The sequence below is a fragment of the Zootoca vivipara genome, chromosome 3 (genome assembly GCF_963506605.1).
Source record: "Zootoca vivipara chromosome 3, rZooViv1.1, whole genome shotgun sequence".
NCBI classification, from domain to species: domain Eukaryota; kingdom Metazoa; phylum Chordata; class Lepidosauria; order Squamata; family Lacertidae; genus Zootoca; species Zootoca vivipara.
In genome coordinates, this window is record NC_083278.1 from 4,593,240 (window position 1) to 4,609,683 (window position 16,444).

At 43.0% G+C, this 16,444-nt stretch overlaps 1 protein-coding gene across 1 annotated transcript in view; it reads left to right on the forward strand.

Annotated features, from left to right (window-relative positions):
- KPNA3 (karyopherin subunit alpha 3) overlaps window positions 1–14,243 on the forward strand; it is a 36,805-nt gene extending 22,562 nt beyond the window's left edge. The window contains exons 11-17 of the mRNA XM_035110362.2: window positions 4,840–4,971; window positions 5,770–5,898; window positions 7,553–7,657; window positions 7,761–7,832; window positions 7,915–8,077; window positions 10,623–10,717; window positions 11,625–14,243. Coding sequence (XP_034966253.1) covers window positions 4,840–4,971; window positions 5,770–5,898; window positions 7,553–7,657; window positions 7,761–7,832; window positions 7,915–8,077; window positions 10,623–10,717; window positions 11,625–11,723 — 795 coding nt within the window. The 3' untranslated portion in view covers window positions 11,724–14,243. The remainder of the gene's footprint in view (window positions 1–4,839; window positions 4,972–5,769; window positions 5,899–7,552; window positions 7,658–7,760; window positions 7,833–7,914; window positions 8,078–10,622; window positions 10,718–11,624) is intronic.
- The last annotated feature ends 2,201 nt before the right edge of the window (window positions 14,244–16,444 follow it).

A 16,444-nucleotide genomic window follows, 5' to 3' on the forward strand; every position in this document is an offset into this window, starting at 1 on the left:
TCGGACGAGGCTTCAGAAGCCTTGTCCCATCCCCGCAGTGTCGGGCGGTGGGGGGGGGAAGCGGAGCACCGTCCGCTTCCCCCCCCCACTGCCCGGGGATCGGACAAGGCTTGAGAAGCCTTGTCCCATCCCTGCAGTGTCGGGCGGTGGGGGGGGGAAGCGGAGCATCGTCCGCTTTCCCCCCCACACTGCCCGGGGATCGGACGAGGCTTCAGAAGCCTTGTCCCATCCCCGCAGTGTCGGGCGGTGGGGGGGGGAGCGGAGCATCGTCCGCTTCCCCCCCACACACTGCCCGGGGATCGGACGAGGCTTCAGAAGCCTTGTCCCATCCCCGCAGTGTCGGACGGTGGGGGGGGGGAAGCGGAGCATCGTCCGCTTTCCCCCCCCACACTGCCCGGGATCGGACGAGGCTTCAGAAGCCTTGTCCCATCCCCGCAGTGTCGAGCGGTGTGGGGGGGAAGCGGAGCATCGTCCGCTTCCCATCCCCGCAGTGTCGGGCGGTGGGGGGGGGAGCGGAGCATCGTCCGCTTCCCCCCCACACACTGCCCGGGGATCGGACGAGGCTTCAGAAGCCTTGTCCCATCCCCGCAGTGTCGGACGGTGGGGGGGGAAGCTGAGCATCGTCCACTTTCCCCACACACACTGCCCGGGATCGGACGAGGCTTCAGAAGCCTTGTCCCATCCCCGCAGTGTCGGGCGGTGGGTGGGAAAGTGGGATGTCAAGCCCTCTACGATCCCCGCTGTGTGACCGGGGGGGAAATATCCTGCCTTTCCGCCCTATCCCGGCCGACACACAGTGGGGGATCGTAGGGGCGCCGGGCGGGTCTCTTTTCCTGGGGAGGTGCGCTTAGCCTCCCGCCGCCGCCTGTCAGCTGTTGAGCGGCTTCAGGCCGCTCTCCAGAGGCGCATGCGCACCTCAGGAGAGCGGCTTGAAGTCGCTCAGCAGGTGACAGCTTTCTCAGGGAGGCAAGCGGGGGACACGTAGCCCGCCCGCTTGCCTTCCCAGAGAAGGCGCCTGGCTTTCTCAGGGAAGGCAAGCGGGGGACACCTAGCCCGCCCGCTTGTGTTCCCTGAGAAAGCAGGGCGCTTTCTCGGCGAAGAAAAGCGGGCGGGATAGGACGTCTCTGAACTTGCCTTCCATGTCGGGGGAGGCAGGTGGGAGGTGGCGGAGGGAGACCACCGCCTCCTCCCGCCTGCCTCCCCCAACACAGAAGGCAACTTCGGCCGTCTCTGAACTTGCATTCTGTGTCGGGGGAGGCAGGTGGGAGGCGGCAGAGGGAGACCGCCGCCGCCTCCCCCGACACGGAAGGCAACTTCGGCCGTCTCTGAACTTGCCTTAGGTGTTGGGGGAGGCAGGCAGGAGGCGGCGGTGTTCCCCTATCGCTAGATGAATGCCCTGATTTTCTGATAGGAGATTTTTATGGCCACTTTCGCAAGACGAAGCGGTGGCCATAGAAAACCTCGTCGTATAGAGAGGCAACCTCCGATCAGAAAATCCTTTCGTAAAGCGGAATTTTCGTCTAGCAGGGCATTCGTCTAGCGAGGCACCACTGTACTGTATAGTTAACATGCTATATCACTTGAAATATAATTTTACAAAGTTTCATTATCTGGCTACAGTTTTTCAAAATGGCATTTTACACACGAGTAAACCAGCCAGAAGCATTACATGCAAGGTGACTCAGGGGTGGGGAATCTTTTCTGGTCGCTTCCGTTTAATCACTTGCATTTGCCCGGAACTCTCTGAAGCCTCGTGAGAGCCTCCCAGAGCCCTATAAGCAAGGCAGAGCAGTTAAAAGCTTTTTGCACTGGATAAACTCTGCACAAAAAGAGCTTTAAAAGTCTACCATGTGTTTAATTTGTGTGATTTCAACTAGCTGGCTATGAACCACATAAAGTTGAAATCGTGCAAGTTATGTGCATATAAGCTGTGAGTTAAACTTAAACTTTTTTTACTATTTAATTTGGCTGCCATCCTATAAACACTTAGAGGAGAGAAATTGCTCTTGAGCACCCTGGGCCTGTCTTTCAAATAGACAGATAAAGAATTGTGTACAGTTTACGCTTTGTTTAATCACAATGCGTATTTTGCTAGTTCTTTTTTAAAAATAAAAAAAACAGTACTAAAAAGATTTTTGTCTTATGTATATTACAAACTTACATTACAAACCACAAGACTGGTGTTGTTCCCAGTTTATCTGGAAACTTAGTTCTTGTAAGACAGATGATTTGCCTGAGAATATTGAAATATATATATATATATATTGTGTGTTCAACCTGGTTTCATCTCAGGTACCTGTATATATTCAATGTTCCTTGTAATTAGAGAGGTCAAACCTCCTTCCTGAGACTCTTATTTCTCCTCAATCATGATATGGCATCCAAAACTGCTGTTACCGGTGTGTTCTAACATACCAAATTTAATTCTTAATACTTTTTATTAAATTGTTAAGATTTTATTTTCCACATTTATGCCCCACATTTCTGACAAATGCTTGGTGTGGCTTACAGCAGTGTTTCTCAACCTTTTTTGGGCCACGGCACACTTGTTCCGTGAAAAAAATCACGAGGCACACCACCATTAAAAAAGTTAAGAAAATTAACTCTGTGCCGCCCTATATTATAATTATGACTGTAAGAAACACTTGCCAAATATTGCTTTCCGGCGGGTCAGCGCTGCCGAGTTCTTAGAAGATCCGGGTTTCTGATCCACCCCACCCGACCCCGCCGTCCCGTATCTTACCCTGTGCGTGTTCTCGGACTTGTGAGAGGACAATTTGGTCTTCATGCCTCCGTGAATTAGCAACAAACTACCTTTTGAATGATGGAGATTGAATATTTTAAAAGTAGCTACTTGAAGTCCGCTCGATTTTCCAAAAAAGAGACACACGTGCGGCATTATTAGCTGCTAGGGGCTGCCATCTTGGCTAAAGGATTCTGGGATGATCCTGTCACGTGAGGCATGGGGAAAATGGAAATAATGAAAGCTGATTGGTCTGTGGAAACTAGAAGGGGCGAAGAAATAGGACGCCCAGGGAGGTGGAGTTTGCAGCTGCAAAATTGCCCTTCTCGTCGCCGCACGTCGCGGCACACCAGCCAGCGTCTCGCGGCACACTAGTGTGCCGCGGAACAGCGGTTGAGAAACGCTGGCTTACAGTCTTGTTTACAATAATATATATAACGTGTGTGTGTAAATACAGTGGTGCCTCGCTAGACGAATGCCCTGTAAGACTAATTTTTCGCTTAACGAAGAGATTTTTTCGAGCGGAGGTTGCCTCGCAAGACGAATTCGTTTTGTGAAAAATTTGTCTAACGAATCGCAGTTTCCCATAGGAATGCACTGAAATTCAATTAATGTGTTCCTATGGGCAAAAAAAATATATTTTAAAAAAATTCAGTGCATTCCTTTGGGATTCGCTAGACGAATTTTTCACAAAACGAATTGACTCACAGAACGAATTAAATTCGTCTAGCGAGGCACCACTAAACAGCAGATGATACTTAGACAAATATAAGGAGATAGGAGTGTGGGTAAAGGTAAAGGGACCCCTGACCATTAGGTCCAGTCGCAGACGACTCTGGGGTTGCGGTGCTCATCTCGCTTTATTGGCGGAGGGAGCCAACCTACAGCTTCTGGGTCATGTGGTGAACCAGAGCAGCGTACGGAAACGCCGTTTACCTTCCCGCCGGGGTGGTACCTATTTATCTACTTGCACTTTGATGCACTTTCGAACTGCTAGGTTGGCAGGAGCTGGGACCAAGCAATGGGAGCTCACCCCGTCGCAGGGATTTGAACCACCAAACTTCTGATCGACAAGCCCTAGGCTCTGTGGGTACACACAGTCAATAAGAGGGCATGGATGCTTTGGTTTTTTACAAGATGCAAAGACCGTGTTTGTGTAGCTGCCCAAGTGCCTAGGCCTCCCAATGAGATGCTTTTGTTGATATACCACGAGTTCAAAAGTAGTTAGTGCACAATCTCATGCTATTTCTACAGTGATGGTTAGATTCCTGCATCCTATTGCAACATTGTTCTGCACTGGTTTTATCTGAATGTCTGTTTAATCCAGAGCTTTTACGTTAGAAATACATTTCTAGTCACTTTGGGGGTAGCTGACCTGCCCTTAGGGCTGTTGAGACAGTTTTATTATGGTGCTAAAAGAAGGCCTAATAAAAAAATCAATTCTGCCTTTAGAAAAATAGGTCTATGCTGAGGCAGGCTAAACATATTTTATTCCTTTGCTGGAATTTCCTAAGGTCATGCTGATATCATTGCTAATCTTTGTGCCAACAGCGCCATCTACGGTGGCACCTCGGTTTTCAAACGTAATCCGTTCTGGAAGACTGTTCGAGTTCCAAAATGTTCGCCAACCGAGACACAAAGGCTGGTCTGCAAATTTAATAGAGAAAATTGAGAAAAATAACATATACACTCAGCGGACGCCATTCGACTTCTGAGGTGCATTCAAAAACGGATGCATTTACTTCCGGGTTTACGGCGTTTGAAAACCGAAACATTTGTCAACGGAGATGTTCGAAAACCGAGGTACCACTGTACCTTGTTTTCAGAATAAATTATATAAATTCCCCCAGAGTGGCTGGGGGAACCCGGCCAGATGGGCGGGGTATAAATAATAAATTATTATTATTATTATTATTATTATTATTATTATAAAATTCCTTAAACAGTGTGGAGAAAACACAAGAAAACAATTTGAACATGCAGAATCCTCTTTCACAGCATGTAATTCATTTCAGACATGTTGTGTAGGGGAATCAATCCCATTTGGGTGTCTATTGCAATCTTACATTGACAAAGGAAACTTCCCTTCTCTGCAGATCCTTGTGGACACTGTTTGGGCTTTGTCCTACCTGACAGATGGTGGTAACGAGCAAATTCAGATGGTGATAGATTCTGGTGTGGTACCTTTCCTAGTTCCCCTTCTGAGCCACCAGGAGGTCAAAGTTCAGGTAATCGTTTTTTGGATGCATTTTTTAATAACTGAAATTATCTCCTCTGTATTGTCCAGCTTTATTGTTGTACATAAAAACTAAAGTCATTAATTCAAATGTTAAATCCATTTGTTTAAAGACACTTAGACAATGCTTTTTAATTATTCATATGGTCTCCTAAAGCTTCATTAAAAATAGGACAATTTATATTTCTTTTTAAATGTAACCCACGTTTCATTCCACTGTGGGTTAAACCTGTCCTGGGTAATATGCCTGTTCTGGGTGAGGTTGTCCTCCATCCTGCAGCCCGAGTTAGGCCTGCCAGGCTTCCCCATTTGACCACCTGCCATACACCTGGTACCATAGATGATGCCCAGTGTGGGGCAGGTGAAGCCCTGACTCTGCTGAAAGTGGGATTGCAGGTTGCAAAGCTCTATGCTTCAACGGGATGTCATGGTCATGTAGTTGGCAGGTCTTGCTGAGCCTCTTGCAAAACACCGTGCAAAAAGCGGTCATTTGATGTCAGGTGATTGACAGGGGGACGGTTCTGTCTGCCTGTTGGAGGGCCTCTGGGCTGTGCCACAATATCGTGGCAAGGACAATATTATTTTGTCCTTTTTCCAAGGAGCTCGAGGTGGTGTACATAGCCATGGAATGCTTCCCCTATTTGTTTTTAATTTAAAACAAATCCACTTTTAATAATCTTACACTTTGGGTGAATTCAAATTTTAACCCATATGAACTAATCTAGGGAATGAAGCCTGGACCTTGTAAGGCAATCAAAGATATTACTAATATTTTTTTCTTCAAATGTAGACAGCAGCATTAAGGGCAGTTGGCAACATAGTAACTGGTACTGATGAACAGACACAAGTTGTTCTCAACTGTGATGTCCTCTCCCATTTCCCAAATCTTTTGACACATCCAAAAGAGAAAATAAACAAGGTTAGTACTCATTGAATTTTTTGTATACAGTAATCTGTTCTTTAGCTACAGGTGTCTGGAAGGAATTTTTTTATTCTGTTCTTTAGCTTAGCAGAACAAGCAGTCTCAGCTTTTGCACTGAACAGGAAAAATGACCCTCTTTTGGAAGAATAATTTAAATGTTTACTCCGTCCCAGTGCTCCTGGAAAATACATTGTGAAGGGCAGTATACAATTGCCATCAGTAAATAAATAAGGGATCTAAAAATGCCAAAGGAAATGTTTCCCTCATTCTCCTTTATATTCCATTGATGCACTTTTAATTAGTATGTAGTTGCGTGCTCCCATGAAGTATCATTGTTTGTTTCTGCCATAGCAACAAACTTCTGTAGGGAATTGACTGTGCAGATCCCATTTTGTACACCAACACTGGAGCAGTGTAAACCTTGAAATCCTCCTTAAGAATTGGGATTAAGCTTCTCAGTGGTAAAGACTTCCAGATATCCCTTTAAGAGACGCTCATGGTACTCTGATAACTTTTCTTTCTGTGTTAAAAATGGATGCAGCTGCTTCAGAGGCCGGAGGATATGGCTCTGTTTTAGTTGATTTCATATAGAGTCCTCTGTTCCTTTTCTCTCTTTTTTACTTCTCATTACTTTGATTTCTCTCAATGCAGACTCATTAACTTTTATTTGAAACAAAATAAAAATACTCCTTCCAGTAGCACCTTAGAGACCAACTAAGTTTGTTATTGGTATGAGCTTCCGTGTGCATGCACACTTCTTGGTATCTGAAGAAGTGTGCATGCACACAAAAGCTCATACCAGTGACAAACTTAGTTGGTCTCTAAGGTGCTACTGGAAGGATTTTTTTTATTTTGTTTCAACTATGTCAGACCAACACGGCTACCTATCTGTAACTTTTATTTGTTACTTGAGGCAGTCTGGGAAAACAAATGTCTGATATCAAGTCATTTGGGTTTTTATGTGTGGTTAATATACACTCACATATTTCAATCCATTTCACACCTTGAAGCTTGCTTTCCAAGAAGCTGTTACTCATTCCCTGCTTTAGGAACATGTCTTCATGTACTTCTTCCCCGCTCCTCTCATGAAGTGTAGAAGTGAACACTCAGACTGGTCGATCAGTGCTTCTCCAATGGTTTGAAACAGGACCCCACCTTTGGAGGACCACTTCTACAGTCACTCCACGTTTTGAAAGGCAACACACCTTCCCTCTTGCCAAAGCACATCCTGACTCACAGTCTACCACAGTTACCTCACTAAGGGGACACACACACACACACACCGCCCAAATTCTGTCTTAAATTTAAAACAGATTATACAATATGCACAACATATCCCTTCCTGTCCTATTCCCACAACTCATGAACATCCATAAATGTATCATCCACTCAGTTTTTATTAACAAATTTCCAGAAGAAAAGTATCAGTTGCTTGAAATCTCATTTTGTCACCATGCAATGTTTCTAACTGGAAACAGGCTGAAATTAAAAGTTTAAAAGCTTGTTGATAAAGCATGGTTTTTTTATGTCGAAGATTCTACGTTCAATCCCTTCTATCTCTAGTTAAAACTGTCAAGTTAGCAGGCACTGGTAAATGTCTCTGTCTAAGACAACTTCACATGCAGGGGTTTTTTCCCTCCCCACCCCCCAGGAAGCAGTTTGGTTCCTTTCCAATATCACTGCAGGAAATCAGCAACAAGTTCAAGCTGTAATAGATGCTGGACTTATCCCTATGATCATTCACCAGCTGGCTAAGGTAAGTCAAATGCTGAATCTGACTGTTTGTCTCATTTTGGTTGCAAGATCATATGTCTACACATATTACTTTGCAAATTCAAATCACCTTTTATATCCTTTAGGGAGACTTTGGCACACAAAAGGAAGCTGCTTGGGCAATCAGCAACTTAACGATAAGTGGTAGAAAAGATCAGGTATGTGTCTTAAGTAGTCAAATTAGTAAACTTGGAACCATTTCTAAGGAAGAAATTAATCATAAGTATCTCTTCTGTTTAGGTTGAATACCTTGTGCAACAGAATGTGATCCCACCATTCTGTAATTTGTTGTCAGTCAAAGATTCTCAAGTGGTTCAGGTGGTTCTGGATGGGCTGAAAAACATTCTAATAATGGCTGGTGATGAAGCAAGCACAATAGCAGAAATTATAGAAGAATGTGGAGGTAAGATGTCATTTGGTAAATGCGATATGCATGGGATTTCACTTCACCTCCAAATAGAGTGTGTTTGGGGTGTTTTCGGTCTTACGTGAACAGCATTGATAAAGGTGGTGAAACAGAAACCTGGTGGAATAGAGAGAACCAGTGGGGCATTGTTATTTCTGGATACTAACTCTACAGGAAGTACATTTGAGAAGATTACAGACACAATAGCCAGGAGTCCTGAACTAAAGTATTACCATTCAGGTTTGCAGTTTGTGTGTGTGTGTGTGTGTGTGTGTATTCATTCATTAATCCATTCCCTGCCCATCTGGCTGGGTTTCAGTGTGATGCACCTGAGACAGGGCTAGGAGCTGCCCTGCTACAGAAACTGCAGCCAGTAGCATTGCCCAGTAGAGCAGTATCAGAAACTGAAATAGGATATGCACAGATTGAAAAAGAACTGTTGGCTGTAGTGTTTAGAATGGAATGCTTCTGTCAACTTACATTTGGCCAGACAGTAGACGTCCAATTGGACCATAAGTCACTGGAAACCACTCTGCAGAAGCCATTGTTGAGCACCCCAAAAAGGCTTCGGCACATGTTGATGCAATGACAAAATCCTGATGTGCACATCCAGTATCACCCAGGCAAAGATGTTGTACTTGCAGACACTTGCAGACATTCCTGCACAATTGCACTTAGACATAATGAAAAGGGTACACTTCTCACACATAGGAATTGAAAGCTCTCTCTGAAGCACAAGGAAATGTGTATATTGGCCTGGCATGAATGCCTAGCTGTCCAGCTCAAGGGAAGTCACAGTACCACCCTATAATTCCACCTGGAGTCCTGTGTCCAGTTCAGGGCACCACTGTTTAAGAACAATATGAACAAGCTGGAATGTGTGCAGAGGAGTTAGACCAAGATGACCAAGGGTCTGGAAACCAAGCCTTATGAGGATTGGACTCAGTTGAGGGAGCTGGACATATTTAGCCTAGAGAAGAGAAGGCTAAAAGGTGACATGAAAGCCATCTTCCAGTATCTAAAGGTCTGTCATGTGGAAGATGGAGCAGCAAGCTTGTTTTCTGCTGCTCCGGAAGGTAGGACCCAAACCAATGGCTACAAGTTATAAGAAAGGAGATTCTGACTCAACAGCAGGAAGGACTTTCTAACAGTAAGAGCTGTTAGACAGTGGAAGGGTCTCCCTCAAGAGTCTGGGGACTCTCCTTCCTTGGATGCTTTGAAGCAGAGGTTGGGTGGCCATCTGTCATGGATGCTTGAGGTGAGATTCCTGCATCGCAGGGGGATGAACTAGATCAGGGGTCGGCAACCTAAGGCCCATGGGGGTCGTTTAACCGGCTCATGGACCCCCGCTGCCCGCTCGGTCGGCTCCCATGCACGCTAAACCAGCGCGGAGCAGAGTGAGGACCACCTTCCACAACACTGGCTGGCTTCCCATTGGCTCCAGGAAGCTCCTGCAGCCAATGGGAAGCTGCGCACGCCTCCTCCGCACCAGAAGGAGCGCCGGAAATAGTGTTTGCACATGCGCGCGCCCACACACGCACACACACACACACACTCCAGCCCACTGTGGCATCTGCGGGACCGTGAACCGGCCCAAGCCACAAAAACTTTGCTGACCTCTGATTACTAGATGACCCTTGTGGTCTCTTCCAACTCTACATTTCTGTGATTCCATGTCTTCATTCCCCTGGCAAAGTGCTGCATGCTGCTTTGTGTATAAAGAATATACACACATTTCCTTGGGCGCAGACCAAGGAATTTATTTTTTTCAACAAAAATGAAAGGCACGAATACAGGATGGGTGACACCTTGCTTGAGAGCAGTACATGTGGAAAGGATCTAGGAGTCTTGGTAGACCACAAACTTGACATGAGTCAGCAGTGTGATGCAGCAGCTAAAAAAGCCAATGCAATTCTGGGCTGCATCAATAGGAGTATAGCATCTAGATCAAGGGAAGTAATAGTCCCACTGTATTCTGCTCTGGTCAGACCCCACCTGGAGTACTGTGTCCAGTTCTGGGCACCACAGTTCAAGAAGGATACTGACAAGCTGGAACATGTCCAGAAGAGGGCAACGAAAATGTCAAAGGCCTGGAAACGGCTTAGGGAGCTGGGTATGTTTAGCCTGGAGAAGAGAAGGTTAAGGGGTGATATGATAGCCATGTTCAAATATATGAAAGGATGTCATATGGAGGAGGGAGAAAGATTGTTTTCTGCTGCTCCAGAGAAGCAGACACGGAGCAATGGATTCAAACTTCAAGAAAGAAGATTCCACCTAAATATTAAGAAGAACTTCCTGACAGTAAGAGCTGTTCGGCAGTGGAATTTGCTACCAAGGAGTGTGGTGGAGTCTCCTTCTTTGGAGGTCTTTAAGCAGAGGCTTGACAGGCATATGTCAAGAATGCTTTGATGGTGTTTCCTGCTTGGCAGGGGGTTGGACTGGGTAGCCCTTGTGGTCTCTTCCAACTCTATGATTTTATGATTCTAACTTGCAATTTCTTAATTCATTAAACTTTTCATTTTTCTTGCTTCTCTTTGACCAGGCTTAGAGAAAATTGAAGCATTGCAACAACATGAGAATGAAGACATTTATAAGCTAGCATTTGAAATAATAGATCAGTATTTCTCTGGTGATGAAGTAAGTACCTCTGACTTCTAAAATGTAACAGCAGTAAGTGGCTGCTTTGAGTACTCTGCACATATATTGGTGTGGGCCAATGTAAAATGCTTTGAAAAAACACTTTTTCCTGTACACCGGAGGCACAGTTTCCATTCAGTGTTCTATTCCAGCCAGTGTTACATCTGTGCAGTACTTCATATTACCAGCAAAACAGAAACGTGCTGGCTTGTTAAAACAGGATGCAAGAGCCTCTGCTGAGGTTCCTAAGATATGCATTACTTGCAACTGAGATAGGTGCTCTGCACATAGTTTACAGCAGCACCTGAGGATGGAGATTATGAAAACTTTAAAATGTGGAACAAATACATATGCACACAGCGTCTCGTTCCTGAGACTGCATGCATGCTGGGTAATGCTGGAAGACTACGCTTAGCACCCTCTCCCCAATAACTTACAAATAATTTGCCGGTACTTTGCTAAACAAAGATAAAATGATACCCTAGCTTTCTCAAAGCCTCAAGTTGGTTTCAGAACATCACTTGATGTATTTATTTGAGGAATTAGTAGCTCTCTTCATGCATTACTAATAACATTTAAGTTACTATTTGAAGGTGAGCTGCAGGGTCTAGTGTGTTAGGTCCATCACCAACTCATTGTCAGGAGCTAGCCAGCCCGGTGTAATTATTGGCATTAAAAAGGAGTTGGGAGGAGCTGCCACCAGCTCAATGCCCCAAGAGATTGCTCATAAGAGTAGCAGTTTTGAAAATGTCTCAACTTTTGTAACATGTCCAAGCCTTCTGTATGCATGGTGTGCATTTTTGATACCTGCTCTTGTACTGTTGGGCGGAATATGTTGTCTGTGAGTGGGCCTATTTATAAGGTGAACAATGAAATCCCATGGTATGCACTTTCTTTACTTTTGTAGATTGATGAAGATCCCAGCCTCATTCCTGAGGCAACACAAGGAGGTACTTACAATTTTGATCCAACGGCCAATCTTCAAACAAAAGAATTTAATTTTTAAGTTCCATACAATGCAGCTTTTCTATTCCACACCTGTAAAATGTACCACCTGATGGTTGCCGTTGAAAAAAGGACTCCAAGCATATGCCTCTTTGTCTGATGCTTCTAAAGCAAGTTGTATCTCCGTCACTTTGCCGTTGCCAAAAGTAACTCACACGGACCATAAATGCATATGCATGATCTCATAAACTGTTCAGAGTAGTTGTTTTTTAGCAACCCCTGCTACCTTTCCTCTCTTGTTTTTGCCTTTTTTGCCCCTGGTGCCACAAGCTGACAACTGCAGTCTGCAGTTTTCAGAATATCCCTTTGTGGTGGCGGCTCATTGGCTTCCCACAGAAGTGTAGCTTTCTTTCTAAAATAGTGCACTGTGGATCAAGACTCTTTAGTATGATGCTTACATTTTGGAAGACTTCCAAGAGGCCCTGTTTATTTTTAAAGCCTCTACTGTTGTCCTCTACAAACATATTTTCATATATTTAATGTGGAAGAATAAACAAAGAAAATGCAAGTCAAATTATTTTCATTGGTGAAATTGAAATTTTAAAAGAACTTGGTAATTGATTAGTGTAAAAACAGACTACATATATCAGTAATTGTGTTCATTACTGCCTTAGAAGCTTGGGTTTGAAGAATGAAATTTGCATTTGGACTAGTAAAACATGACCAGTATACCTAATTTTTGAGAACAGCAAGCTGTACTTGACCACTCTTCAGCCTGTGTGTTCCTCCTGTTTTGGAAATAATGAAAATGCTGTGCATGGTATTTTACCTGAGCTACAATCTGTTACGGACTTGAACTTCGTTTTAAGTTGAAAGCAAAATCCCATATTAAAGAAACAAAGCTACCCCAAATGAGCATTGGATAGCAAGAATCTTGCTTTCATCTTTTAGTAGGCAATGCATTATTTTTGTTTTAAATTTATAACTGAATAATGTTGATTTATATTGGTTTAAACTGTGGAGCTTTCATGTTTACTGTAATTTAGTCTTAAACTATTTTTTTACTTGCCAGTGCTTATGATGATGGGGTTGGCAACAAACTAGCAACTATTTTAGGAGCATCATAAAAGCTTCATTCTTGGAGTATTGGAAGGATAATAGAAAAATTAGTCTCTAAACCTATTCATATAGTTAAGATATGTCTTTGTGGAAGCTGCTACTATTCAGAATAAGCGTAACATGCAGCTCACCTTGAATAAATTTGCATAAGCTGGTAACTTGGGAGATGATTAATATTGGGGTAATGTCCAGCCTGGCTTTTCAGATGATCCTGGATTGCTGTGGGTAAAGATGAAATTTAAACTTTGTAACCTGTCACACAAACTGGTATTGTTGCTGTTGTTCACTGGATGTACTTTCCCCAATGCCTTGATGTGAAGGGATACTGAAAACGTTAAACTAATGTAGTTATTGGATGTGGGTTGTATTTACTGTGATGAAGATAAGGACAGATGCCATCACAAGCTTTGTTGATCAGCTGTTTTTCCACTGATGAGCAAAACATTGCAGGTGTTCATTCATTAAATCTATCTGCCAAGGTGGAGCCACTTTAAAGAGTGAGTTGTATTGTATCTTAAAATGATACAAGTATGTAACTGCAAGATTTTTACTTGCTAGATACTCTGTTTTAATACAGTGGTTTGGCCTCTATTTATAGGTTTTATAAATTTTAAAATCAATTTCTCTTTAAGGTGGCTCAGACTTTTCAACTCTTGTGCACATAAAATTGAGTTGAAGTTCATTGTGCCTTTTTTCTTTAACCAGACATTAAGTTCATTTGGTAACTGTGTCCTATATTAACACATTTTACTGGAATTGTGTTGTGCTTGCTAAAAACTAGACATTTCAAAATCAGAATTAGATCTGGTCATAGGTTTTGGAATTTCAAAGCAGGTATGCAGTTGATGATGTGAAAAAATGCCCCTCATTTTATAGTATGCCTGTGTCCGCTGTCTTAGATGCTACACACAAAATGAGATGATTTTTTCACTACTGTGAAGACTGAGATGAACATAGGAAAACTTGTTTGAAGCAGTAACTTAGATTTTTCTCATTCTTCTGTCACCTTATCAGCCCTTGATTGGGATCCAACCATTTTATAGTTAAAGGAAACAAAGGCTTGAATCCAAATATCCTGCTGTGCAAGAGTGGGAGATTTTTGCAGTTGGGCTGAGAGAGTTGCCCCCCCCACCTACTAATATATGTGATATCAGAGTGTCAAGAGGCCTCCAGAACAGGAGGCTGCAGATGGAGGAAATGGTCTCCCTTCTCTCTTACCCCTCTTGCAGAGTTTCTTCCAGTCATGCCATTTATTAGGATCTTTGTATGCAAGCCAAAAGTATATTGCTGCACTTTTAAGTTTTCAGAAGTGTTTTAAAATTGCATTGTGTTATTTTTTTAACTCTCAATTAATAGATTAAATTGTTACTTCAAAAGAGGCATCTAAATGTGTTCCTAATTTTGTATATGGGCTTAGGTTTTATAACCAATAAAAAGCTGCTATCAAATACTGTACTACAAACCTGTAAGACCTTATTTTGAAAACAGTGATGTGCTTTAAGTGGATTTGTAGGCTTACTTTTCTCTGACCATTTTCAAATGACAATATGTCCTCTAGTGACCTGAACTGACTTCTTAAAGCATTACCAAAAATAAAACAGTATTTACAGTGGTCGCCGTAATATATAATAATTCTTTTTTTTTGAATATGCATCTAATAAGAAGCTTTGTATTTGGCAGAGTTGTACACATTCATGTACAAGAAGGTGTCATAACTTTTGTCTGATATCTTTGTTCTGTTAAAGAGTCGTCTGTCTGAAGGAAAAATACAGTGCCGCATAGCAATTTGTGGTCATTGTCAAATTAATCAATCCTCAGTTTGATGTAAAATGACAATGGCAGGAATGTGTTTTTTTTTAAAGACATAGTAGAGTTCTGAGTATTGTCCTATTCTGTATGTGATAGGAAACTAATCTCAGGGAATATACTTGCAGTGTTCCACATATGCAGTAATCCAACACTAGTGTAACACAGAGGATAACTGTTGCATCCGCATTTCCTAGACATGTTGCCAAACTAGTTTTAATAACTTTTCAATGAGTGCTCGGTTTGTCTGCAGTACTATGGTCAGACCCAAGCACTGAAGTTCAAGGGATCTGTCCACTGCTGCAGAAATGCGAAGGGCTGAAGTGGCTTACTGTATTTTAAGATCCAATCCTCTGTACAGTCAATTTTAACGTACCTTGGAATGTGGTGTGGAACTATTTGGGACTTGGATTTTTTTTAATGTTCTGTCACCCTCAATTTTGGTTTTGGAGGTTTCTTATTACTTCAGGCAGTACTTCAGAAAAACCCAAACTAGCTCCCAACAGCATGACATATACACCTGCAACAGGTGTAAAAGTCTATCAGAAGCAACTGGGGGTGGAAATAAGGGGATGTATATGCAGCCACCATATCTGACTAGACTGAAACTGCTTCTCAACCAATCTGGTAAATTTCACAATTTTGGTGACTGGAATGGAGCCCAGATAAGCTGTTGAAGTCAGATAAGGGGTAGAGGTTTCCTGTGCAACAGGCCCCCACCATTACGTTTGCAACAATTACTAAGCTAATAACATTACTTGTATTTTATAATGGCATTTTTTAAATGTAAGCTCCCCTGAATCCCAATGTAGATTAAATAAGATACATTAAATAAAATACTTATAAAATGATCCCAATGCTCAGTGATAGACCATCTCCAGTTAGGAGTCAGGTAAGAAGGGGACGGCGAGATGCTGATACTCTGGAGCGCTATTGCGAGTCAGATGATGCTTCCTCACTATTTTTGTATATTCATTAAAAGGTTTACATCCCACTTTTCACATAAGTATCAAAGCAGTGTGCAATAATAAACAGGATGTTTAATGTGGAATTGTCTTGCTTTGTTCATTCCCTTTTAAAGCGCATTGTCAAATTGTCCTGTGTTTTTGCTGTGGTTCTTCTGTCTTTCTTGGGGTGCTTCCAGACAAAGCTTTAAATGTACCATCACCTTGCCTCCTTGCCACAATTGTACGGTGGTCCAACGAACATTGTAAGCAAATTGTGATCTCAGAAAATCCATTAAGGAAAAAATGGAATAGCTGCACAATCTCTTTGCAGCTGTGAATAGGGAAATGTGCAAGTGGGAGAAGCAGGAGCAGTTATCCCTAGGGAAGGTGGATAACCACTCCTTTCTATTGCCTCTCATGTATTTCTGGTTTCACAGCCATCTCATGCTTTGCATATCTTTTCCCATGAACTATTATCACTTAGCCTTAATTGTTTCCTGGAATAAGGGTTACTCAATGTACACACTATTTAATTAGTGGATTTCAATGAAAACAGCAGTGGTTACCGTACTTCCAAATACAGATGTGTGTATGGAAGTGAGAGCTGGACCATAAAGTAGGCTGATCACCGAAGAATTGATGCTTTTGAATTATGGTGCTGGAGGAGACTCTTGAGAGTCCCATGGACTGCAAGAAGATAAAACCTATCCATTCTTAAGGAAATCAGCCCTGAGTGCTCCCTGGAAGGACAGATCGTGAAGCTGAGGCTCCAATACTTTGGCCACCTCATGAGAAGAGAAGACTCCCTGGAAAAGACCCTGAGGTTGGGAAAGATGGAGGGCACAAGGAGAAGGGGATGAGATGGTTGGACAGTGTTCTCGAAGCTACCAACATGAGTCTGACCAAACTG